The sequence below is a fragment of the Talpa occidentalis genome, unplaced genomic scaffold, assembly GCF_014898055.3.
Source record: "Talpa occidentalis isolate TD23 unplaced genomic scaffold, MPIMG_talOcc4v2.1 talOcc4.9, whole genome shotgun sequence".
Lineage (NCBI taxonomy): Eukaryota > Metazoa > Chordata > Mammalia > Eulipotyphla > Talpidae > Talpa > Talpa occidentalis.
Genome location: NW_023605305.1, coordinates 100,518,579 through 100,545,826, shown reverse-complemented (window position 1 = coordinate 100,545,826; position 27,248 = coordinate 100,518,579). Strand labels below are relative to the sequence as shown.

The following is a 27,248-nucleotide window of genomic DNA, read 5'->3' as shown; positions in this document are numbered from 1 at the left end:
GCCAGATCATTCTTTTGTATGGGGGATTGCCCTGTGCATTGTAAGAGGGTTAGCATCATCTCTGTTTTTTACGCATTATATCCTGGAACACTCTTCAGTGTTCAAAGTGTCCCAAATATCTTCAAACATTGGCTAGTGTCTCTTGGAAGGCAAAATCATCCTTAATGGAGAACCAATGAGTAAAACTCCTCTAAAGATGACATTTAGGGAAAAAAAGATGGAAACAACACCCAACTATATTTTAAATTACAGATTCAGTATGATGCTTACATTGAAAACTATGTCATATTCATTACAAGTGTTTTTCCACTTCGTGCTTTGCATTCTTTCTTCAAGGAACTAGTAACAACATGACGTTATTCGTCACCAAACACCAATCAGAATTGTAAGGGCCTATTCATACTTTACTACTGTCACCATCTGCAGTCATCTTCCAGCTGTCTGGTGAAGGTTAAGTATAACAGCTTATAATAGAGTGAGGACAAAATCCTTCTCCTATTAAAGATATTATTTTCAGTCAAGAGAGGTTTGCTGGTCTTAAAACCAGTCAATACAACAGTGGGTGAACTTCAACGAGTTCTCCCTGTAAGTCACAGTACTCTCACACTCTACAACACAAAAATGCATGTTTCAATACACTTCACTCTAGGCAAGGGTGGGTCAAATAAAATATGAAGCAAAGCTATGGTTATGATGGATACAAGCAGATGAAGGGGGTGTGCGGGCTGACTCATACTGGATATTCCCTAGAAGGCTGCACCATCTGACTTAACAAAGATAAATAATGTAAATAGCAGTCATGAAACCAGATGTCTGACTATTCTTTTTCTATAAGATCCTGCTTCTCTTGTTCTTATTTTTCCTATTACATATATTCTAAAGAAATATACCTATATTAAGAATATAGACTGAGGGCCTCCCTGTTGGCGCAAGGGGTTAAGACGCAACCTATGTAGCTGTCTCCAGCCTCTGCAGCAAGAGTACCATCCCCGGCCAGGGAGATACCCACATGGCGCAGCAGACCTTTCCTGACTTGCCTGCTGCTCCCCTTAGCAGTATATTTCAGTCAATCTGCCTGTTCTGTTCCCCACTCTGTCTCTGGTGAATCCTCTCACCTCCCACACCTCTGGCCTGCACTCCAGCTCTTGTATGCATAAATAAATAAATAAATCTTCAAAAAAAAAAAAAAAGAAAAAGAAAAAGAATATAGATTGCCAGTACAATTACATATACTTTGTTCATGAAAAAGAGGTTTAGCAACATCTCTGGTTCTCACATGTTACAGCCAGAACACTTCTCAGTGTTCCAAGTGTCCCAAATATCTCCAGACATTGGCTAGTGTCTGCACAAAGCTGGTGTCATGAACAAAGTTGCACCCTTTCTGCTACCAATTTTAAAAGTAGATTAAAGTTTTGGCTGTTTGTTTTTTTTTTACATCTTTCCTTCTCCTTTCCAGCAAAGTAGTTACAAGTGACTTTCCAAAGACTACGTTTAAGTAAAATTTGAAGTTTGAAGTTTCCCTCAACTGCCTTAGAGAGAAGCAATAATCGTTCACGAAACGATTAGAGCACAATCAAGAGAGATCTCAGCCTCTTTACCATTCTTCTTCCTAAACCATCCCTTCCCCGAAGGGAGGGGAGAGTGGGCGGAGTGAAAGATGCTAGTTTGGCGTGGAGGGGAAACCTCGCCTTGCATTCCTTGGTAAAACACTGCACTTCACTAGTGCTCAGCATCGCTCCCAGGGGGTGCACAGCTGCGTTTATTAAAGGAAAGGCTGGGAAATCCAGGGCACAGCAGCAGAAACCTGTCAGCGGGGAGGTGCCGGCCCAGAAAACTTATTTCCGACTCTCGAGAGGGGAAGAGCGATACCAGACCTCCGCGGCTCCGGCGTGTTCGCCACAGAACCTCTTCCCTGTGGCCACCACCATCCTGCAGAACCGCTTCTTCTTTTCCACGTAATAACCGCATCGCCCCTCCGCCGGAAAGCCAGTCGCGCGCGGCGTGGGCACAGAAGACGCCATACTTCAAGGCTCCCTTCAGGCGGCGAGGAACAGGGGAAGAGAGGAAAAGTTGGCAGCTTCCCGCGGGTCCCATTCCCTTAACAAATATGGCCGCCGCGGGATCCGCCACTCAGGTGAATGCCCGGAACTACCGCGCCAGTCTTTGCAAAACCGGAAGAAGCCGATGGTGGCCGGCGAGGTACACACTTCCCCGGCTTCCCTCCGTTTCTCTTTCCCCGCCTCCTCCGCGGAAGCCGAGCGCCAAACTCAAACTCGAGCGGAGGACCCGGACGCCTTTTACCCGTGTACCGCGGGCCGGGCCTGCTGGACTCTTCGGCAAGCTAGCCGGGGCAACAGTCCACCATGAGCCAGGTTTTGTTCCAGCAGATAGTCCCGTTGCAGGTGAAATGCAAAGACTGCGAGGAGAGGTGAGGGCGCGTCCCCCGGGGCCCGCGGGTGGCCGTTGGGGTTGGGCCAAGAGGGAAACATGGCGGCCCTGGCCAGTGGGTCCCCCCGGCCTCCCTGAGACTTAATGGTTGCTTGCCTGCCCGGCCGTTGTTTGAGGGCGCGGAAGTAAGGGTGTGAAGATCTGGGGTCCGGCCCTCCTGAATTTAATGTCAAAAATCTTTAGCTTTGAACGGGCTGGAGATTATAGAGCTCTACTACCCTCACCTTTTGACAGGTAGCAACTCTGGCCAGACAGGTGAGACGATTTTTGTGAAGGCTCCCACTGAATTCAGGGCATTAGAACTCAGGCCCTGGCTCCCAAATTTTATTCCACATTGTCTTGAATAATGTTGGAAGTCAATTTAAGCTTCAGCTTTAAAAATGTCATTTCTGTGGTTTAGTCCTTGTCTTCACGTTAGTCACTGAAAACTAGTTGTGTTTAATCGACTGCAAACAGCCGGGGAAACTAGACACTTCATTCATTCGTTTGTTAGTTGGATTAATATTACATACTTGCAAAACACCTTGCAGGACACTGCGGATACAGTGATCACGAAAAAGGGTGTTTGTGTTTGTGGAGTCTGCAGTGTAGGGGAGGAGATAAAGGCAGTTTTACCGACGAATGCAAAATTGTAAGTTTGATTAGGGAGGTGATGCTAACAGGCTCAAGTAGAGATACTTGATTAGAAGAGGTTTACAATTTTGTCTCAGTTCTCACCTTATGAAGTTCTCTGAACCTCGTTTCCACATTTGTAAAACAGGTAATATGCCTGGTTGGTTGAAGCCTACCCACATTGTTGTTAGGAGGACCAAGTGTGAAAATGTAGGTGGAAAGTAAATGGTGTGGAAATATGACATACAAAAAATAAAGACTGATTTATTGAGTTGCCAGTAAAATGAAAATATTATATAGTGCAGCTGCATATGGAGGTCTATAGGTTATTCAGTCGGTCATTCTTTTGTCCATTATGGGAACCACCTGTGACGATCCTCTATTTGAAATCAAGCTAATTCCAGTGGATGTGTTGCAAGAACAAAGTGCATAGTGGGTTTTGAGGATTTATTGACACAGACATGTAAACTACCTGTCATTTTTGTATTGATTGTATTTTAAGGTGACAGTATTTTGGATATGTTGGGCTAAATAGAATATTACTAAAAGTAATTTACCTGTTCAATTTTTTTAATTTGGCATCTGGAAATTTTAAAGTTATGTGCATGGATCTTATTTGTGGCCTCCATTGTATTTCTCTTGAACAGTACTGTTCTAGAATGACTATGGAAAAGGTGGGAGGTGTCATTTTTGAATCCAGTATTGAAACTCCTTGTTCTTTTCCATTTCATTATATTGTCATTCATAGATATCTCCTTAAACTATAATTTTATTCTTTTTACCCCTCTTGTTTCATTTGTTCCTGTAGGAAAGAGAGCCCATGGTCCAGATGGTCCATTGCCTGTCTTTGTAAATAAAGTTTTATTGGAACATAACCATTCTCTTTTATTTAAGGATTATTTATGACCACTTTTAAACTACAAAGGCAGAGATAAGTAACTGCAACAGAAACCTTATGTACTGCAAAAAAAAAAAAAAACTAAAATATTTACTATCTGTCCCTGTGTAGTAAAAGTTTGTTGACCCCTGACCTCTAGAAAAAACATTCCAAACTCTTTAGTTACCTACTCAAGGCTGGAGTAGCTCAACAAATATTTGCTAATGCTTACCAGACAGTGTCCTCAGTTCTAAGAATATAAAGCTCCGACCCTCTACCCTTGTATCACCTTCTTTCCCGTAAATAAAACAATATCACTGTTTTGTCCCTCAAGGGGTTAACACTTTAATAGGGGAAACAAAAAGCTTTTTCTTGGTGAGGTAGCAGAACACAGGTTAAGGGTTCAGGCTCTGGAGCCAGAATATCTGGGTTTATAGCCCTGTTCAGCCAATTATTAACTCTTTGGTTTTGTACAATTTTTTCTATTTTTTTTTAATTCTCTGTGCTTCCCTCTTGGAGTTATTATGAGCATTAAATGAGTTAATACATATAAAAATACCTCAGACAGTACCAGGAGCATCACAAGCACTCACTAAACTTGAGCTGTTAATAAAGTGTGATTATTTCATGAAATAGTCTAAATACACTAAAATCATTCAGAAGGAAATTCTCTTAGATTTTACTCTATCTAAAGAAAAAAATGATGCACAATTTTGAAGCTTGTGGTTTGACACCTACCTACCTGCTGCTTTTCATTTATTTCCTAGGCTGCTTATCCCAATCTACTTGTTATTTTCTGAATGGACCTGCAATGTGTCCTTCAATAAGTCTGTAACTCTAAGCCAGGTTCTTCCTTCTATGGCAGAGATAATATTTACTTAAGTTTCTCTGTTAAATCAGATGATACATATAAAGTCTCATCTATGTACTCAGTACATACTTCCCTCCCCCTGTTGTAACACCAAAATACAATCAGAAGCAAATCTGGGGTAAAGTCATTTAATCTGATCTCGATTTGAGGACATGGATCATGTTTATTTCTGTTTGTATCCCTAGCACCCAGCACATTACCTGGCTTAGAGTAGCTTATTTGTTTGACTTGAGAGTTTCAGATCACAGCTACCAGGTGGCAGAGGTAGGCTAGAATCCAGTTCTGCTAGTGCCAAATCTAACTGATAGGATGTTGTATAGATTTACACATTGTTCATAGTATGGCATGTGTTTTGAGAAATAAAACTTTTTATTGAGTTTTTATTTGTTTTATAGTGTTCTATGACATTGAGCATTACAACAGAAAAAATAAGATTTCAGATACCATATACTCTGAAGACTCTTATCTTTTTACAGGATATTTTTACACAGGGCTTTTGAAGTAAACATGGGGAGTATTTTTTTTTTCTTCTGAACATCTAATGTGTACAGACACATAGAATATATGCAACAATATTATTAATATGATTGGAAATTTATGTTAATATAACTCTTCAAGTATCATATAAAAAACTTATTAAATAGACACTTGAATTTTTTTTACAAATTTATCAAGTATGATAGGACTTTTTTAAAACTATAAATTACTAATCAAAGTTACTTATCAACTTTAATGTCACTCCATTATGGAAATCATGTACTTGAAATCATCCAAAGATAAAAACCAAAAATAAAGAGATTGTTGAGCAGAAAAAGGTCCTCACAAACCTAACTTAGTCCTCTTATATTACAAATGGAAAGTTTTGCCTCCTAAATATGCTTAATTTAAGTGAATTTGGAGTAAAACTCTAATCTGTCTCACACATATTGCTCTACTATTAGAAAAATAGAAATAAAACATTCTCATTTTAAAGATAATTCTTCCTCTCTTTGTGTTATTCATCAGCACTGCTTGTCTCTTTTCAGATAACTGGTACAGGTTGTGGCATTATACAAACTGATTTAACATCCATTATCATATGTTCAATAAGAAATTTAAACTGACACATTTTAGATTAATATAAAATTATAGGTATGAAGTCTAGATAGTTCAATTTACCTTTATTCACCTACTACTGAGTTTTCCATTAACATTTACTTACTGTGTTTACACTTTTAACTCTATAAGTTGTAGAATGTAGGAAAGGTTTAAAACACATTTTCAGAGGGATAACTTAAAATTGAACAAATTCTATTTTTTCTTTCCCTGCACATCAGGTAATAACACATCTAATAAAATCATTTGAGAACCACTTGGGCAGAAATTTTTTTAAAAAACTGATTTTGACCTTTATTCCTATATTATTTAAACATTTTTGTCCAATTTATTAATAGTGTTTATGGGCACCTTAATTTACATACCTCTCTCTGATAACCGGATTCTCTAAGATGCAGTATAGAATGTGGAAAGTCATGGTTTCTCCTTTTAGGATTTAGAGTTACTCTGAAATAGATGATAAATTTGTTGGCATTATTTCTGTGGTTATATTGAACAGATGAAGTTTATGGATCTGAAAAAAAATTGTCTATGCATAAGGATAGGGAATATTATTTCCTGATTTCTAAACATTCAAATCAAAATGATCATTTGAAATGGTAATTTTTAATTTGCAAAGTTGTTATTTAGATTAACAGTTTGTCTTTCAGTAGATGCTATTTTAGAATCAGGGCAGTAACATTTATACCAGGCTAGTACTAGGCATTCCACATCATATATCTCATTTAATCCTTACAACAAACCCATTTTACAGCAAACCAGTGTGCTCTCTAGATATCTGCTCATGTTTGGGGTGATACCTATGGAAGATCTTGTGGCTTAAGATAGGAAACTTTAGTTAATACCGATGACAGTGATAACTCTTTTTATGTGAACATTTCTGATAGTTGGGCATATCTTTTTATACAGGAGAGTAAGTGTTAGAGTGAGCATTGAACTACAATCAGTTTCAAGTCCAGTTCACAGAAAGGTTGGTATTTATTTCTTTTTTGACCTTTGATAATTTCTATATGTTGGACATAACTTTTTCATTTTTAAGAATGTAATACCTTTTATTACACCCATCTTGCTTTTCCATTTTGGGCCATTATGTAATTTGCAAACTTACGATGATAGAATCTGCTGAGATTATTATACCATATATTTCAAAAATATATAGGATGAATTAGCGATTGGGAGAACAGTTTTTTTAGGTCTGTCCAATGCATATATAAGTTGCTAAAATATATATTCCTATTCTACAGAATTGACATTTCATGGTGGCAACGTGAGACAAGAATGAGTGGGAGCATTGCATGGAGATATTCTTGAATCTTTTTGCTTTGCCTTTTGAAGGGAGACATTTAAAACATTTGTTCTATATGATTTTCATAAGTATGGGTTATTAACAGAGGTGAATACAAAATAGAGGGATAAGAACTACAGCATCTATTTTTTCTGTCAAAGCTGTTCATAAACATATTCAAGGACCTGCTAGTATCAGCTCCAGATTTTTTTGGCTTTTAGAACTTTGGGTGGATTTCAAGAAGTACTTAAATAGAAGCTGCTTTAAAAGCAGGCATTCTGAAACACAGCAAATATCCAGATTGTTCATTTTCCGGGATAGAGATTATATATTATACTTTTTACCTGTTATTCCTTATGCCTGCTGTATAGTTTATATATAGCTCTAATCATAAATGATGGAAGTTTTTCTAGGATCCTAGCAGTTCCTCAGTAGCCACAAGTAAATTTTATTTCAAAATGCAAATGTATTCTTCTTTATTAGTCCCCCGTCATAGGTCTATACCTGTTTTCCTTACACCTACCAAGGTTTTCTGAAGAACACCCACATCTGTGGGCTTTTTTGTCTGCTTTACCTACAGTCATGATCTGCCACATTTTAAATTTTCCAGTAAAGTGGTCTTTATGAAAAGTACCTAATTCATTTGAAACTGAAAACAGATGGGGTTCCATTTCAGAGGCCACTTGGAATAGCAGAAAATAGGTCCTTGCGAAGAAGCCTTGGCAACATGACACCTGATACCCGTCCTCTGCCTGAGAGCCAAATGTTCCTTTTTTTCCTGGGGTGGATGGTTGATTGTTTCTGTTGGCGTATTAGCCACTTTTAAAATGCCAGACAGTTACTTGAAGGAAACTGAAAATATAATTGAATATGGTCAGTGGTGAAGAATATTTTTGTCCTAGTATCTTAGTGCAATGAAGACGAGGTCTAAATATTCCGAAGCCACTGGTAGGATGATATTACTAAACTTTCATCTTTTGAAATTGAATTAATTTTTATAGATACCCCCCCAATGCAGCTCTCAAGGAGCAGAATATTTATCCTATTTAATATTCTAGGTTTCCAGGACAAATGGAAACCCAGCAACATCAAAAAACAAAGGCATCTGAAGGATAATGGTGATTCATTGATGTTGTTGGAAAATGTCACTTGCAGGAAGGAAGAAATTACTCTAAAAGCCAGATGTATTGGAAAAAAAATAACTGTCTTTCTTTTAGGATCTAATTATTCGTCTGACTGATGATACTGACCCATTTTTTCTGTATAACCTTGTTATATCTGAGGAAGACTTTCAGAGGTAACTAATTTTTTTCTATTATCTTTAATCTAGGAATAAGTAACTTTCTAGATTTTATGAATATATGGTACTGTTCTCTTTGACGCACATACCTAATGGGAACATTTAAGTATTTTGGGGAACACTATCCTATAACTACTCAGGACGTTTTGAAGCATTCATGCATTACCAGGTTTTTGCTTAACACAAGTCAGAAATTTTGAGCTTTAACTTAATTTATTGACTTTTCCCCCCTACCTTTGAATAAATGCTATAAAAATCAAAGCTCCTTACTTAGTTCTTGATTATAGTGGGTATTCAGTAAATTAAAAAAAAAGATTTTCAGGGATTAATTATAATTGAAGATACTAACTACATTTAAAAAAAAATTTTTTTCCCCTGTCTTCCATGTAGTTTAAAATTCCAGCAAGGTCTTCTTGTAGACTTCTTAGCTTTCCCCCAGAAATTTATTGATCTCCTTCAGCAGTGTACTCAAGAACAAGCCAAAGAAATTCCAAGGTAAGTCTCATGAGAACGCTGTATCTTTAAACATCTCTAAAGACAAACTCTTTGATAGACAACTTGATAGGAACATATTTTCTGTAAGTACCCCTGTCTACTTCAGAAATTGGAATTAGGGCTCTGTTAAATCTCACATTTTAAGAAATCATGATTAAAATCAGAAATACATTAGACCTTAATTTTTTTAATATCTTGACAAAGACTTTTCACAAGTTACTCGAAAACAGCATGAAAAAAGGGGCCTCCCTGGTGATGCAAGGGGTTAAGCACCGCACTATGAAGCAATCCGCAGCCTCTGCAGTACAAGTTCCATCCCCGGCCAACCAGGGAGCAACCCACATGGTGCAGCAGACCTCTCCTGACTCGCCTGCTGCTCCCCTCAGCAGTGTACTTCAGTTGATCTGCCTCTTCTGTTCCTCGCTCTGTCTCTGCTGAATCCTCTCACCTCCTGTATCTCTGGCCTGTACCCAGCTCTTGTGTGCATAAATAAATCTTTAAAAAAAATTGTTAAAAAAAAAAAAGCATGAAATCTTCTTATAATTAACTTGTTAAAACAGAAGAAAATATTGTGTGTGTATGTGTGTGTGTGTATTTATTTTCTTGTGGTCCTAGTGCCTGATCCTTCATTGTAAAATTCATCAATCTTTTATCTGTTGGTTGTATCAATTAATGATTGTTGTTTGAATCAATGATTTCATTAGGAATTAAAAAATTGTGCATTTTTCTGTTATTCTTTATTAGGTATAATTCTTCTATAGAGAAGAACTTTCATCAATTAGGGCTGTTTTATTACCCTGAAAATTCATACAAAAAAGGATAAGTGCTAACTTTTTAAAATTCTAACTTTTATTTTGTTATTTATTTTTTTAAGATTTATTTATTTAGGGCCTCCCCGGTGGCGCAGTGGCTGAGCGCTGGGCTGCGAATCTGCCCGCAGCCTCTACAGCGCTGGTTCGATCCCCGGCTGCTGGAGAGGGTCCCACATGGCGCGCAGACCTCTCCTGCCGCCCGCTGCTCCCCTCAGCAGTGTCCTTCGGTCCTTCTGCCTGCTCTGCTCCCCGCTCTGGCTCTGGTGAATTCTCTCACCCTCCTGCACTTCTGACTGTACCCAGTGCTTGTATAAATAAATAAATAAATCTTTAAAAAAAAAAAAAAGATTTATTTATTTATGCATACAAGAATTGGGGTACAGGCCAGAGATGTGAGGGGTGAGAGGATTCACCAGAGACAGAGTGGGGAATAGAACAGGCAGTGACTGAAATACACTGCTGAGGGGAGCTGCGGGCGAGACAGGAGAGGTCTGCCCCACCATGTAGGTTGCTCCCTGGCTGGTTGGGTATTGAACTCATGCTGCAGAGGCTGTGGATTGCTTCATAGTGTGGTGCTTAACCTCTTGCGCCACCAAGAAGGTCCAATTCTAACTTTTATATTATGTATTTTTGGAATGAGAGTTGTTACTCCAGTTACTTTCATGGCTTCAGTTTTTGGTTTGTTTTTGCTTTCAGTTTTTTTGCTTTCTCTTATTTGTCTCACATGAACTCATGGGGATTATTTTCTGTGTTCCAATCGGTCCTTTTAATTTTTTTCCTGCCCAATTTATCCATTTTATCATTTACGTTAGTTTATCCTGTTTTGCCATCAAGACTCTTTTTATGTTGACCTCTGGGATGCCAACTTGCCATCTTTGTTGATACTTCTAAGGGGCTCAGTGTTCAATGGGAGAGTTTCACTATCATAAATGTATTAAAACGTGATACTTTCTTTCCAAAGATTTTTGCTACAATTAGTGTCTCCAGCAACCGTTTTGGATAACTCACCAGCTTTTTTAAATGTGGTAGAGACGAATCCTTTTAAGCATCTTACACACCTCTCACTAAAACTTTTACCTGGAAATGATGTGGAAATAAAGAAATTTCTAGCAGGCTGTTTAAAATGTAGCAAGGTAAGATTTAAATTTTATTTATTTTTAAATAAGTATCAAGGGTTTTTTGTCTTCTAAGTTTTTATAAATACATTCATAAATTTTAATGACAATTGTGTGCATTAAATGATTTTTATTTAATTAAGGTACAGTGAGGATAGAACTGGACTAGGAATTGAGAAACTTAAGTCTGGGGGGTTTTTCTATTTTTCTGTGACCTTGGCCAGGTCTCCTAAACTCTTGGAGTCATGGTTTAATCAGTTGGTAGAAATGAGTGGAAATAAATATCTCTTTCCTATCTGAAGTGAGATAAAATAAGTGAAAATGTCTTGAAAATTACAAAATGCTGTCTAACTATAAAAGGCATAGAACACAAGGAAACAACATTGGGATGCCCTGTAAGAGTTTTCAAAATCTTTTTAGTCAAATGTATCAGTGCATTGAGATCAGTGTATCTCAAAATTTAATGGTACACAAATCTTTTAGGAATATTGTTAGTGCAGATTCTTACTCAGAAGACCTGAGGTAGAATCTGATATTCTGCATTTCTAACAACTTCCAGGGTGATGCTGATGTCATACTTTGCTACACTTTGAGTAGCATAGCTACAGATGTTTAAATTATAAACATCATAATTTTATTATTTTTATAAATAGGAAGAAAAATTATCATTGACGCAATCTCTGGATGATGTTACTAGGCAACTGAATTTCACACAAAAGGTAATTCATATTTCATTGAATGTCTTTGTAAGTCATCCAAACTTTGGCTCTGAACTGCTTCTTGAATCAAATTCAAGCTTTTATGTTTTCTTTTTTTCAAGCATACTGCCATTGAATTCCTTTTCCCTTGCGCTACCAGATAATTATTTTAATCTGCCTCTTGCCTAGGTATTTTATTCCATCCAAACAATTCAGTTATCCAGTGTATGACATGTTCCTGCCAATTCTTCAGTAAATAAGATATAGTATCTGTCACAAGTTAGTTCTTTCTTCTTTTATTCACCTTATTTCTCTTGTCAAAAATGGCTTTTCATCTTTTAAAACCTATTGCTTCCTTAGGTTATGTTTAGAATGAATTCCTCTCTTAGGCTTAATCATCATTTTTGTCATAGCTATCACCCTCTTGCCCCTAGTCCTTGAAATTAAGGATCAAGGTATCTGATAAATTGCATTACTTAAGGCAATAAATACTCGGGCATTACGTGGCCCATCTTGGGAACGTGTGTTACTAGATTTTATGTGTATAAGTGAACTACTCCATAACTGATTTATACCACCCTGGATTGCTTTACTTCTTAATGCCCAAGTTGCTAAAGAGCCAGATTTAGGTAAAAGGTTAAATAAAGGTAGTTAAGCTTGACCTATTGGCAATAAAAATTACTTTTATTTTAATCAAATTTCCTCAAATACAAAAAAATCTGAAGGAAAAGCTTTGACTATATCTTGTAAAACTGGGATTCCATTTTCTTTAATATCATTGTAAATATTGCTGTGTTCTACTCTAATTACATATTCAAGAGACTGTCTTAATATTTTGTATTGAATTCTAATACAGACATTATCAGAAAAAATCCAAGAATTAGATAAGCTGCGGAATGAATGGGCAGCACACACAGCAGCATTGTCAAGTAAGCATTCTCAGGAACTGACAAGTGAGAAGGAAAAAGCTTTGCAGGTATGAGCATTAGAAGAAGCTGGAAAACTATATTGTTACTGCATTTAGATATTTTATTAATTGTAAAAGTAATATAAGGTTGTCGGAAAAGTCATACGCATTTTTGCCTGAAAAACAGGAAAAATATGTCATGGCTTTTCCGATGATCCACTATTTGCTTTAAAATTTTCAAATGTTACAGAAGTGTATAAAATTAAAAAACTGTCCTTTAAAGGTTTACTACCCATCAATAACCAATACACATTTTGATGTTTTTTCTATATATAGATTTTTCTCTATGTAAATAATATATTATTTATAGCATTTGCATTTATAATTTGAGGTGTGAATTATACATAATTACACATATATGCTTACATGTAGCGGGTTTCATATTTTATGTTATTGAGGTCTTGTATTTCACTATATGCTGATGAGGGCCTACTGTATATATTGATTGTAACTTTTTTTACCCCTAACGTGACGACAAATAACATTCTTTTGCCATTTTTCTTAATGATGGCATAGCATTCATTATTTGGATATAAATTATTTAACTACTTACCCAATTCATGGACATTTAAATGCCTCAGAATTTTGGTTACTGCGGACAGTAGAGCAATGAGCAGTCTCTCTTCCTAGAAGTAAGATTGCAATATACCCATATAAATTACTGATGGATATTGTAAATTTGCCACCCAAAGAGACTGTATGAAGTGGAATCTGTATATTGTTGCTAACCTTTTAATATTTGCTACTTGTGAGGTGTTAAGGGAGAATTGGATTTAATTTATTCCTTAGCTTTTTAGTGAAGATAAGCGTTTTTTAATATGACTGGCTATTTTTTTTTTTTTTTTTTAAGATTTATTTATTTATATATACAAGCACTGGGTACAGTCAGAAGCGCAGGAGGGTAGAGAATTCACCAGAGTCTGACTCGTTATTTTCATTTCTTCTGGATTATTTCTTAATATCTTTTCTTGCTTTTTCTGAGTGACTGTCATTTTCAACTGCTTTGTAGGGTGGGTTCCTTTACTTTTATATCAAAGCTTCTTTAATATTAACTATCAAATTAAAATTCAGAAATTATACCACCCTCTTAGGTTGTCTTGTGTGTCTTACCAGTCTACATCATACATCTCATAAGAGGTTATCGATCTTCTGGCTTCTGTCATCATTGATTAATTTGCTTGTTCTGGAACTTCATATAAATAGAAACATACAGTATTATTTGTATGTTCCAAATATACAAGCTATAAGACTAAACTAATGGACAATACCTTGCTGGTTTTGTAAGTCCAGATTTTTTTTTTCTTTCTAAAATATGTACACTGATTGTAAAAAACTGAAAGTATATAATGGTGTTTCAAACAAATACTGAAAGTTCCCTTAGGTAGCCACTCTTTTTTCATTTTGCACAAATAGGTTCATATGGTATGAACCCATATATATTTTATGTCATTTTTTACTTAATCATATATCATTCTTCCCTTAAGAGACTTACTTCTAAACATATGTAGGTTTAGAAGTAGATATTATGAACAAGAGCATAGTGGTAAATTTGCCTTTATTGACCTTACTTTTTCCTTTCATAATTGACGTGACCCTCTTCAAAACAGGAATATCTAATAATTAATGTTAAGGACAAGTAATCAAGATTATTTTTTTCTTCATCTTTCCATATTTTGAATTTTTCTCTTTAAATTTTCATACTAAATTTTTAATATATATAGGCACAGGTCCAACACCAGCAACAGCATGAACAACAGAAAAAAGATTTAGAAACACTCCATCAACGAAATATCCAGCAGCTACAAAACAGATTGTCTGAGTTAGAAACTGCTAATAAAGACTTAACTGAGAGGAAATACAAAGGAGACTCCACCATCAGAGAACTGAAAGCAAAACTGTCTGGTGTTGAAGAGGTATTGAATATTGTATTTGATTCACACATCCCTTCCCCTCCGCATTTGAAAGAACATTTTCATTTCATTACTTTATTATTTATGTAGGTGGTGTCCCTCTGCCAAATAATAGTTGCCTTCACTTGTTCCTCCTCTTCGCCTTTCACACCAGTTTGTAAAACACTTCATTTTTCATAGTGTAGTTTAAATATTTTCATTGTATAGTTTAAATATTTCATAATAGTGCTGTCTGAGTTCTTAGTCCTGAAACTGTTCCGTGTGTAAAGACTGCTTCATGATGTTGATTTTTACATATTCTAATTGTGTTCTAATTATGCTAATTTCTTCTAATTACATTAAATTATGCCTTTTAGGCACTAGTGCTCTAGAAATAGTAATTGCTACTATTTATTGAATGTTATATGCCACGCAATATGCTAAGCAATTTACATAAGGGTTTTTGTGAAGATTAAATGAAATATTTTGTAAAGTGTTTATCTCTTCTGTTAGGCAAATGAGGGAACTTAAATTTAGGTAAGTTAATTCCCAAGACCGCAAAGACGAGCAGGGATTTGTATTTGAGTTTGTCTAATACCAAAGTCTTTACTTCTAAAACCATTTTGGCATAATTATAAAATTATTCTGTAAAGTTTTTGTTAAAAATGAAAATTATCTAGTAATACTGTACACTCAATTTTTGTGTATTGGTGTCATTTGAGTTAGTATTAGCTGGTTGGGAAATAATATAGTCTAGATTTTTTTAAGTTTAGTTTTAATTAACAATATGTTGTCTTGATTTTGCTTTAAAGAACGCACCAAAAGGGAATCCAAAAATATTTACATATATGTTGAGTTGGGAAGATACTTGCACTATATATGAATAAGGTAGATTAAAAACTGCACAATGTGGGCTCTTTAAAAAAATAAATCTCTACATAGGTGACATAGGGAAAAAAATGTCAACTCTGGAGCATGACTCTCACCCTTGGCTACTCTTAGAACCAGTTGAAGACTCATAAATGTCCGACAGCACAGTCCATAGGTCTCACTAAATCAGAATTTGGGGCCATAGTACCAGGCATCAGTAGTTGTGAAAGCCGCTCAGGTGATTTCACCATGCAAACTAGCTGAGAAGCTCTATTTAGATGATAGGGCTTTTAACCTATTTTTATATATTTTGTAATTCTTTTATATAATGAGCATTTATTACATATTAAGTGACATTTTAAAATGTAAATTTCATGACATTGGAAAATTATGTTGCTAGTTTTAAAAGTTATTGTAACTTATTCATAAATCAGAATTGTTTTAATTTTTCTTAGAATGATTGAATTAGATTTAGTGTATTTACAGTTATATTCCAAATCTACAAGGTTTATATACTTCTAGAGACTTTCATAAACATTTAAAAAAGTCAGTACTAGAATTTTAAAATTATTTAAAAGAGCTTTTATATTTTAAACATCTTAATTATAAATAATCAAACTAAACTAATTCCCTTTTTCATGGTGTATCATTTTCCTCCCTCCTTTAGGAGCTTCAGCGAACTAAGCAAGAAGTCCTCTCTTTGCGAAGAGAGAATTCCACCCTAGACGCTGAATGCCATGAAAAAGAAAAGCATATTAATCAGCTACAAACAAAAGTGGCTGTTTTAGAACAGGAAATCAAGGATAAGGACCAGCTTGTTTTAAGAACAAAAGAAGCATTTGATACAATCCAGGAACAAAAGGTCTGCTTTAAAATTTTCTAAACAAATTGATGATCACATTTATAAACAATGTTTTTTTTCCTAAACAAACATAAATTCTCTAATTGTTCATTTTTTAAAAACTATATACCAGGTGGCTTTAGAAGAAAATGGTGAGAAAAATCAGGTACAACTGGGAAAACTTGAAGCCACAATAAAATCATTGTCAACAGAACTTCTTAAGGTTTGTTTTTAAAAACTTAATAGAAAGTAAACATTTGATTAGAGTTTGTGAAGATACACATATGAAGCTCTTTTACAGGCAAATGAAATTATCAAGAAGTTACAAGGGGATCTGAAAACTTTAATGGGTAAACTAAAATTAAAAAATACAGTTACTATTCAACAAGAAAAACTCTTGGCTGAGAAGGAAGAAAAATTACAAAAGGAACAAAAAGAATTACAAGATGTTGGACAGTCGCTCCTAATTAAAGAGCAGGAGGTAATTTTTTGTTTGTTTATGTGAGATTGTTTCCAAGATAATAACAAATTTCCTCATTGATTTTTGTTTTTCAAAAGAACGTGATTAGATTCAAAAGATAACCTATTTTTGTTTGTAAAATTATGACTCAAATAAGTTGAGTATATATAGTGTAGGTCTACACACATTTTATTATGTGGGTGAGCTAATAATATCCTTTATTCTTTAATAATTATTAAGATAATCAGCTATTAATAGTAAGCTATTTCTTCAGTTTTTATTTTTGCCTTTATTATAATTACTGTGTGGATTGACATTTCAGGTATGCAAATTACAAGAACAGTTAGAAGCTACAGTTCAAAAACTTGAAGAAAGCAAACAGCTTCTAAAAAATAATGAAAAGTGTAAGTATCTTATCTTTTATTTAAATGAAGTACTTTTATCCTTAAGCTGAAAATTTTATTTGAATTCATATATTGCTATATGCAGATAATTCTGCTTGAAATATACTGTTTTAATGGTTTTGCTTTAGTAAATTATTATCTACCTTATAAAACATCATCATGGGCCTCCCCTGTGGCACAGCGGTTGAGCACTGGGCTGCAAAGCTGCCCGCAGCCTCTGCAGCGCCGGTTTGATCCCCGGCCACCGGCGAGAGTCCCACTTAGCACGCAGACCTCTCCTGCTGCGCCCTCTGCTCTCCTCAGCAGTGTACTTCGTCATTCTGCCTGTTCTGCTTCCCGCTCTGGCTCTGGTGAATTCTCTCACCTTCCTGCGCTTCTGACTGTACTCAGTGCTTGTATAAATAAATCAATAAATCTTAAAATAAAATTAAATAAATAAAACATCATTATGAAGAAAACCATATCACATGTATCAATAACCCAAAATTAAAAGTATAAAAAGTATTCACTATATTTTTTAAATTTTTCTTTCATTTTTAATTTCTCTGTTTACCTGATAGTAATAATATGAATTATTTGGAACTGAAATAGAAGATTAATCCTGTAACTAATATTTTCTGTGTCTAGTATTGGTATTCAGATATGAGTGTGAATTTCAAATAAACTGTAAGGTATCATTGTAGAGGGAAAAAACCTTTAAAGAGATTGTTGACTAGCACAAATATGTTTCTGATAGTACTAGAAAAAGGAGTTCTATATGGCAGTTGCTAAGATTAGAAACAATAATGACAAAATTTGAATGAACCTATATTTTCATGTGACATAAGGTAGTTTTAAAAACTTAAAAATTGCACTATTGGTTTTTAATGTTTAAAATGATTACAAAATTAAAAAGTTTAATAAAAAATTTACCTTCTTTCTTGTTCTTTATATTTAAGTAATCACATGGTTAAATAAAGAACTAAATGAAAATCAACTAGTGAGAAAGCAAGATGTATTGGGATCTTCTGCCACTCCACCTGTACATACTAGTAGCAACATAATCAGAAGTGGAATTTCTCCTAACACTAATGTGGTAAGATTCAAATTAACATGTGACTACTCTTAGTAAATTTCCTCAGACAAAAAATAATCCCAGATTGTTAGAAAGTCTCCACGACAGGTGCTGGTACTGGTGTGGTTGGAGTCCTACCATTAACTGCACTCAAGTAGTTTAAGTTGTACTTGGAAGTGAGACATAAAGTTATACTTGCTCTTAAAGAGGCTGTCTGTTAAGGGCACATTTCTTTGTAAGATTTTAGTGGATATAAAAATCAGTATTAACTAAAATAATGCCGAATGTGCTGAAAAACTTCCAGACACATGCATACACTCATGCACAGACAGATGTGTGTACATGTACAAGTATCTGGAAGGCCTTGAGAAGGGAGAAGAGGGCTTGGACTCAAATTTGGAACTCTAATGGAGGCACCTAAATGGAATTCTGTAAAAAAAAAAAAAAGAAAAAAGAGAAAAGCTTTCTTGCCAGAATTGTCAGTTCTAGATTCTAGGAAAAACTGGTTTGTAACCTTTCTAGCTCCCAGCATCAGGTCTCTTCCTTTTTCCTTATAGGAAATAAGATGCAAGGGAAAAAAAAGTAGCTCCGTGTGCTTGGCAGCTGACTAAGTACCGTGAGATGGGCCTAGGTGTGACAGGAACAAACCATTTCACAGAATGTCGGTATCAGATGTGGCTGACATGATGGGTCAAGACTGAAAAAGACCACTCTAATAATCAAGTCTGAACACACAGAAATATGAGCATTGCCACAAACCACAAAATTGGGCAAATATCCTCTTATTCTGGCCAACATAATTGACTGCTGCTTCATTACCAATTAGTTTTGGCCTTAATACGTTCCTCCTGCCTTCATAGATGAGATATATTCAGATGTTCATCATACACTTACCTTATTTCTTGATGGCATCTGATTCATAGCAAAGCCCAGCTTTCCTAAACTGTCCCTTAAATCCTCTAACCCATGCCTAAGTCCAATAAACTAGTCCCTTTTAATACCTCTTACTAAAATACCTCATGATTTCATGTGGTGTTCAGCTTCCCTCATTGCAAGAGGAAATACAAACCCAACATATAAACCCATGTTTCTGGTGGTTATTGACCCAACATATATACTCATGTTTCTGGAGTCCATTGGCAGAGGATTTAAAAGTCAAGTGCCCAATTGAATTTTTAGTTTACGCCTGGTAAATCAGACAGTACTTGGTGTTTATAGAAGGGAAAGAATTTCTGCTGAATTGCACAGAAGTGTGAAAAGAAGTGTTTGCAAACTTGAAAACACTTGACAGGCTTAACCTTGATTGATGATAAATGTGTGAAAGGTATTTTTGCCATAAAGCCACTGATAAACATAATTGCTTTTTAAGGTTTGTGTTTCCACTACCTGCTTATAAAAGTTAACTGTTCTCCTAACCTTGGTTAATTGTGGTGTTACTATATGGAAAACTAGTAATCATGCAAATTATTGTCTCAGTCCACTGAAGAACACTGATCTTGTTTTTATTTAGACAATCTGGCAGAAAATAATTTTTGTTTTGTTTTTGATTGATCTGTGACTCCACCTGCCTCTTCGACCCTTTTCAGGAATGAGAGGCCAACAGGGTACTGACACGATTGAGAGATCTTTGTTTTAATTCAAATTCCAAGGCAGGTCCAGTGGTTTGTTTGAGCTTGCACAGACAATCTGAAAAGCCTTCTAGGCCAAGTTTTTTGTTGTTATGAGAAACAAAATTGGCCTCTGATAGTGGTCTTAACTATAAATTTTTATAACCGATGTTAATCTCTCTTGGGTCAGCCACTGCTGTTTAGCACTAATTTCTCATCCTTAACCATTTTTGTGTTTTCATTTTAGGTTGATGGTAGACTGGTTTACCCTACTTGTGGGGTTGGTTATCCTGTCTCATCTGCATTTGCATTCCAAAATTCCTTTCCTCATCCTCTATCTGCCAAAAACACCATCCATCCAATTTCGGGACCAAAGGTATCCAAGTTAAATGATAATTTTTTAAAAGTTGTATGTGTTTCTTAAAATTCATTTATTTTTAGTTCAGTTGTTAATTAAGTAATAGATTATATATTACTGAATATTTGGTATATATTCTTAAGGAAAATACTATATGCAGTATGTGATAAATCTAAATCACTATGTAAAAATCTGGACATCAGTCTACTTAAACTTTATTTGTTCCTATTCATGCTCTTCCTTTTTTATTCATTATTATATCTCCTACAATTATCAAACTTAACTAGGATCACCACTTTCATACTGATAGTTTCTTAGCTGTAGTGACAGTTCTGGACTACATTGCCAAGATTTAAAGGTCTGGTTGGAGAGACTGATAGCAAATTCTGAAGTTTTGGCAACATTTTCTCAAATTGCATATGCTTAGTCATCCTTCCAATCCTTGATTCATTTGCTAAGACTTTTTCTGTTCTCCTGAGTTCCTAAACATCATCATTATTGCTACTGCTTTAGGTTTATACATTCTTCTCAGATGTGTTAAAATTTTATTTTCAGAATTTGATCCACTCAACCCAGCTAATGATTTTTTTTTTTCATTCCAAACTTCAGATACACAAATTGATTTTTTTCCTGTATCATGGAGACAAATGCTTTGAAAAGACTATATTTTACAAAATACAGAACTGAGGACTTTAAAACTGCTGTTACGAACTCTGTCAAATTAGTTTTGGGCTGTCCCAGGCGAGACAGTAGAGGTCTGCTGTGCCATGTGGGTCAGCTCCCTGGCTAGAGATTGAACACCTGCTGCAGTGGCTGCCAATAGCTCCATAGCGCTGGCCTAGACACCAGTTCTTCTACACAAAATAAATAAAATCTTTGAAAAAAAAAAAAAGAAGCATAAATAATACATGCCCACTGTTCTATGCCTTGCTTTTTTCATTTAATATTATTATGAGGGGGCCTCTGTGGTGGCGCAAGGGGTTAAAATGCAAACTATGAAGCCATCTGCAGCCACTGGAGCACGATTTGATCCCTGGCCAGGGAGCTACTCACATGGCGCAGTGGACTTCTCCTGACTTGCCCGCAGCTCCTCTCAGCAGTGTATTTCAGTCAATCTGCCTGTTCTGTTCCCCACTCTGTCTCTGGTGAATCCTCTCACACCTCATACCTCTGGCCTATACCCCAGTTCTTATATGCGTAAATAAATAAATCTTTAAAAAAAAAGTTATTATGAGTAGGTCCATTTCCATATATCAGAATGTAAGTTTTTCGTTTTTTTTAAAATAACTGCTAAGTATTTCTGTATATAAATATACTGGGATTAATTAAACTAGTGCTCTGTTAATGATTAGGTTGTTTTCAATCTAGGTATTCATGCTTTAGCAACTATCTTTGTGGCCTTGTACAATAGATTTAGATGATAATTTTTTTTTTAATATTTTCCTTTTTTTTAAGATTTATTTATTTATACAAGAATGGGGGTACAGGCCAGAGACACGGGAGGGTGAAAGGATTCACAAAAGGAGAGGTCTGCCACATCATGTGGGCATCTCCCTGGCCAGCCAGGAATTGAACCCTCACTGCAGAGGCTGTGGACAGCTTCACAGCGCAGCACTCAACCTGCTGCACCACCAGGGAGGCCCATATGATAAATTCTTAAAAGTAACTGAATCAAAAACATTTTTGCTATCTGGTACTGATTGCTAATTAGTATTTCTTTGTTTTCTCTTATAAAATTTTTGGTCATTCCTTTTAATCATTTTTTTTTGTTTGGGATACTTAACCCTTATAAAATGATGTTTTCTTTATATATTCTGGACACTAGACAGCTTTGTTATAGATTAACTTATTTTTTCCTTCCCTACTTTGTCTTTTTACTTTCTGGGGTGCTTTTTTTTTTTTTTTTTTTTAATTTAAAACTTTACTAAGGCATGTTTTACATTCCATAAAATTCTCCCATCATTAAGTTTCTACTTTTCAATACTTACTTGTAATCAATACAGTTGTAGAACCATCAAAAAATGGTCCAATTTTCAAGCATCTATGTTTCCCCAAAATGTCCCCTAGTGCATGTTTGTAGTTGATTCACATTCTTCCTTGGATGACAGGAACTTTTTTGGCAAGGAGAAATAGTTTTCTTTTTATTAAGTGTTCTCAAATGTGTTTGTGTTAAGAATTATAAGTTGAACTTGTACTTCTGTGGTCTAGATTTATCAGAAAACAAATGTAGCCACATATATCTCCATATAGAACTATGTTATCACTAATTTGTTTATATGAGCTGTTTTCCCTCTTCACAGGTTCAGTTTAACTTGCAATTTACGAAGCCAAATACATCAGTAGGCGATATTCAGTCAGGAACAGCTGTTAGTATGCCATGTTCCACTGATAAGGAGAAGTAAGTACTTATTGACCTAAAATTTAATGTTTACAATTTTGAGTCATCTTAGCAAGAATTACCGGTACTTTCTATGATGCGTACTCCTTTATCTGACATTTTAAGTTGCTGGTAGATAGAACTCTTTCTAATTCCTAATCATCAGCATTTTTGTTTTCATATATGACTTGTCTTGATGCACTCCATTTTTCTCAGTTATCGCTTACATTGCAATCTTACCCCACCTCTCTGGCCTTAATTCAATGGCTCATCTAAAATTGGGACCAAGATGGATTTTAAGATAGTTAATATTTGTGAGCCTCCCTTTTATAAAAGGTCAGAATTCCTTGAAGTCTTAAGATGTACTTATTTGTTATATTTAACTTCACAGTTTAAGAGGCAGAGCAACTGGAATTCACATTAATGGTACAACACCGTATGTTTATATATTTAACTATATCATACATACCAAGAGCAATTCCATTGATACATACAGAAAATATGAAGATCATATTTGTGGTACAAAATCAAGCATAAGGGGCCTCCCCGGTGGCGCAGAGGTTGAGCGCTGGGTTCTGAAGCTTCCCGCAGCCTCTGCAGCACCGGTTCAATCCCCGGCTGCTCCCCAGCCACTGGAGGAGGGTCCCACATGGCGCGCAGACCTCTCCTGCGGCCCGCTGCTCCCCTCAGCAGTGTACTTTGGTCCTTCTGCCTGCTCTGCTTCCCGCTCTGGCTCTGGTGAATTCTCTCACCCTCCTGCGCTTCTGACTGTACCCAGTGCTTGTATAAATAAAAATAATAAATCTTTAAAAAAAAAAAAATCAAGCATAATCATGTCCATAAAATTAGAATTTTGAGAACTGGTGCTGTTACTTGTTAGCTAGTTATTAGTGTTTAAAAAATGACTTTAAAGCACTACAAAATTTTGAGAAGTTTTTGTTGAAATCATTTTAAACAGATGAGATAGAAATTATTAATAATGATCTTCATTTCCCACACATTGCTTATCCCAACTCTTAGAATTTTTAGGGTTTTTTAAATTATAATTTACTGGGAAGGGCATATTGGCTTAAGTATGTATAAATTATTTGCTTAGAAACCAATAAAGAATATAATTTGAATAAAGCTATAAATATTTGTTATCTTATGCATAGTATATATAAAATTAACTACTAAAGTCAGTCTTGTTTAAAATAGTTACTTTTTTCTTTTTAAGTGGTGAAAATTTGGGGCTGGAATCCAAATATTTGAAAAAAAGGGAAGATAGCATTCCTTTACGAGGGCTCAGCCAAAATCTATTCAATAACCAAGGTGAGAAGATATTTCCGAAATGGATTGTTCACTGTGGTTTGATTAAATGTACATATAAAAGGTTAAGGGAAGGCAAATGACCTTTTTTTGTCCTCATGTGTAGATCATCAAAAAGAAGGCACGTTAGGAGCATTGCAGACATCTTCAAAACCAGCGGTCCTCCCTTCCACGTCTTCAGCCTATTTCCCAGGGCAGTTACCAAACAGTTAACCCTAGTGTCATACTTCACTGTTTATCTAAATTTTATAAACTTGGGTGCTTTAAATATGTTAACTATATCAAATGTTAAGCAAGTTCCAGAGTTTACTTAAGCTGCTCTATTAGATCGTTTGATCCTATAAGTATGCTGCTGTTTATGGCAGACAGTTGAGAGGAGCAAATTTGTACGTGGGGATTGGAGATTCTGAGTAAATGAGTTTAGTTTGTGATTATGGTGTTTTGTAAAATAATGGTATGAATGTTATTAAACTAATCCTTAAAAAGGATTAAAAGTTCTAAGGAAAGATGATCTTTATAAGGTATATTGTGATCATATTGAATGAATATCTGGGTAAATTAAAACCTGCTCACATGTAATATATGACACCAAAGAATGAAAATATCATAGGCAAAATGTTTTAAATTTACCACCTGAGAATTATGTGGGAAGATGATTATCTCCTAAGATGTTTACATTAATTACTGCGTAAAGGGGAAAGTCCTAAAATTACCTAAATGAATGAATTAATCAATCCTTAATAGCATGGAAATATTTTTCTTGGAACCTTTAGCTGTTATTGTTTGCTAAATTTATTGTAAAAATTATTCAGTGTATATATATGATTAGATTTAGTATAAAATGCTTTAGTCATTTCACCTACAAAGTTTAAGGATTTTAATGACTTAGAAGTCAGTCTATACTTATCCCATTTTTCTCTTTCATTTGGAGTTTTACTAGTTTTTTATGCACCTAAATCTGTATTAGTGAAAATTTATTTGAAAAATGAGTACTATAGTCTTTCCTGTGAGCATCATGAATATTCCTTGTATTGTTTTCTTTGTATCAGATTGTTTGCTTATTAATAAAGTAGGCAAAAATGAGTAACTTAGAAATTACAACTCCTCTTCCATATTACTAAAAGTTTCAATTAAGAATTGTTACTTGGAAAACATTGACTAAAAAATTCACTCAGAATCATAGGGCCCCATTTTTTCTTGACAAACATCCCAAAAGAGCTTTTGCTTATATCTCTTACATCAGTTTTTGTTTGCAAAGATTGCTAATGCTTGTGACCTGTTAAAAAATTATTTACAAGGAAAGACATTGCAAGATAGATACTAGTGACATACCATGCTTTATTGCATTCCATGGTATGACAGACTCTGCTTAGTTTTTAATGAAGTCATCATCTTGAGTCTTATGATACTTGCACTTGCAAGCTGTCTGAAACTAGGTATGTAATCTAAAGTTTAATAACTGTAATTATGCACTGTTTCTATGTAGTTCTTTGTTCAAACTATATTAGTAAAGATACTCAGTTATAATAACTTGAAAGCACTTAATTATAACCTGAAAGAAACTTGTTGATATTAAAATCTGCTTTCTTGTAAATACTTGTAATATGTATAAAATAGTGATGGGGGTTTGGTTTTTTGACATACAGATGGCTCTTTTTTAAAAAAATAAGATACCCTTTTCCATGGAAAGTTGGGAGAATTTCTAAAAGATAGGATAGAAATATTTTTATATCAAATTGAAGGGTTTTTTGATATTAAATGTATATAGACTTGAGTGTAAATTCTTTGCTCTACCTCTTAAACTTATTTGAAATTGTTTTGCAGTGTAAAATTGTACATGTGTCAATAATCAAAATGTTCACTTAATGTATTTCTGTAAACTGTGTGAGCTTTGTTAATAAAGTATTAATATTTGGGGAGTGATGACAATGTGAAAAAATACATAAAAAAACAGAAGTAGGACTGACAGACGTTTATGCTTAAAAAATTCATTTCCAGTTAACTTCCAGTTAAGCATATTTTATAGTGAGGGAAAAGAAATGGATTCAGAGTGAAGAAGGTATAACATTTTGTTACTACAAAAATTATGGTAACAAACAAAGCCAAATAGGCCCTATCGGGAGTCAAAGATCAAGACTTTCTTTAAAAAAAATCATTAAAATATTTAATTTTATTAACAGAATATTTACAGTTCTTTTAAGACCTTATTTAACCATAGTGAGTGTTCCAAGTTTAAAAAGCATTAAGCAATAACCACACACAAGATGAAAACAGTGTAAACTATACAATACTTTATGTACAATTTTTACAAAGTAACACTTTTTAAATAATATAACTGGACACAAAAATATACACTTTAGAGAAATTCACATCAGTAATTGTATAAAGCTCTCTTCTAGGGTCCTGAAAATTTAGGACAAACATTAGCTTTGTAAATAAAGTGTTACTGTGACAGTCCTGAAAGGCCACTATATATATTTATCTACATATAGATATCACATTGACATTTTCAAGGCTACCAGCTTTACTATATAATTTTTAGATTATGTATTCAAGTGTTGAGGTTCTAATGATTATGCAAACATTAAAAGAATAGTGGTATAAGTAGCTGGGGAACAAATTTGAGCCAGCACTTAAACATTTACAGGCTCTACAGACCCCAATTTAAAATTCTAAATGGCTGATAATTTCTCATTTTAAAAATAGTAGTGAATAATGTTTAAAATAAAATAACTACAAATAAGCTTGAAACATGATTCAGATTTAGTACAGTTTTCTTACAATTTTTTTTTAATCCAAACAATGCCTTTACCATTTCTTTACTTTAGAGCATCTGCATTAAGGCTTTGAATTATTTGACCCAAGATTTCACAACATTAAAATGCGACTCAAGATTTTAAAATGTTAAAATGAACTGGTCCGCAACCATACTACCTGCTCTCTGTCTCACTGCGTCAGCATAAATAGTTAAAGCTCAACACCTGAAGGAAATGGTAGCAGAAACATTGCTAGTATCTAAGAAGTTACATATATAGTTTTTAATTAAAGGATGTATAATAAAACAAACAGCTTAGTGGCAAGAATTGATGCTAATAAACAAAAGGTTTCTTTTCAAAAGAAATTGTAACATCTTTGGAAAACTGTCCAGTTCTTTCTTTAGTTCCCACGGAGTTCATGCAGATACATTTCTTGAGACAGTCTTAAAGTACATTGCAGATGGACATGGAATGTACGTCCAGAACTACAGGTGAAAACTAAGACCTGGGTGCTGATAGAAAAGTCTTCCTGATTCCGGGCGTCACACATTTGTGTCCTGGAGTAAAGGTTCTTTGGCCTCTCCCGGCGCTTGTGTACTGTGAGGATGGCTGTGGCTGCCACAGTGCTTTCGCCAGCTGCTGGACCTTAAGCTTAAATTGGTGTGTTCCGGAATAAACAAGGCAACAAGCAGAGCCAGCAGGACTGAACAGGCTCCAAAGAGGAAGGGGGGGCCGGGGATGATGGAATT

The 27,248-nt window shown here is 35.0% G+C and overlaps 3 protein-coding genes across 6 annotated transcripts in view; 1 reads left to right on the top strand and 2 right to left on the bottom strand.

Annotated features, from left to right (window-relative positions):
* TRMT13 (tRNA methyltransferase 13 homolog) overlaps positions 1–2,146 on the bottom strand; it is a 21,955-nt gene extending 19,809 nt beyond the window's left edge. Inside the window, exon 1 of one of the 2 annotated variants that reach the window (XM_054691408.1) lies at positions 1,875–2,146. In XM_054691408.1, the coding sequence (XP_054547383.1) occupies positions 1,875–2,021 (147 nt within the window). In that variant the 5' untranslated portion in view covers positions 2,022–2,146. The remainder of the gene's footprint in view (positions 1–1,874) is intronic. The other variant, XM_037499449.2, reaches the window with a different exon arrangement.
* On the top strand, positions 1,692–27,042 carry SASS6 (SAS-6 centriolar assembly protein). Of its 3 annotated transcripts, none has more exons than XM_037499444.2 (17): positions 1,692–2,428; positions 6,813–6,873; positions 8,406–8,485; positions 8,879–8,983; positions 10,757–10,928; positions 11,564–11,629; positions 12,465–12,584; positions 14,297–14,488; positions 16,002–16,196; positions 16,309–16,398; positions 16,477–16,656; positions 16,958–17,039; positions 17,978–18,114; positions 19,948–20,076; positions 22,359–22,456; positions 23,652–23,746; positions 26,572–27,042. In XM_037499444.2, exons 1-17 carry the CDS (start codon positions 2,364–2,366, stop codon positions 26,583–26,585), a joined length of 1,881 nt encoding a protein of 626 aa, XP_037355341.1. In that variant the 5' UTR covers positions 1,692–2,363; the 3' UTR covers positions 26,586–27,042. The 3 variants fall into 3 exon arrangements, with proteins under 3 accessions (XP_037355341.1, XP_037355340.1, XP_037355342.1); XM_037499443.2 differs by lacking the exon at positions 26,572–27,042 and adding an exon at positions 23,850–25,918; XM_037499445.2 differs by lacking the exon at positions 23,652–23,746.
* Positions 25,885–27,248, bottom strand: part of MFSD14A (major facilitator superfamily domain containing 14A) — a 40,881-nt gene continuing 39,517 nt past the window's right edge. Inside the window, exon 12 of the mRNA XM_037499446.2 lies at positions 25,885–27,248. Coding sequence (XP_037355343.1) covers positions 27,042–27,248 — 207 coding nt within the window. The 3' untranslated portion in view covers positions 25,885–27,041.

Bases quoted from the DNA above. Each gene is read 5' to 3' on its own strand.
- SASS6 (XM_037499443.2), top strand. From the start codon at position 2,364: ATGAGCCAGGTTTTGTTCCAGCAGATAGTCCCGTTGCAGGTGAAATGC. The intron at 14,489-16,001 runs GTATTGAATATT...TCCCTCCTTTAG, and splicing joins AACTGTCTGGTGTTGAAGAG to GAGCTTCAGCGAACTAAGCA. The intron at 16,399-16,476 runs GTTTGTTTTTAA...GCTCTTTTACAG, and splicing joins TGTCAACAGAACTTCTTAAG to GCAAATGAAATTATCAAGAA.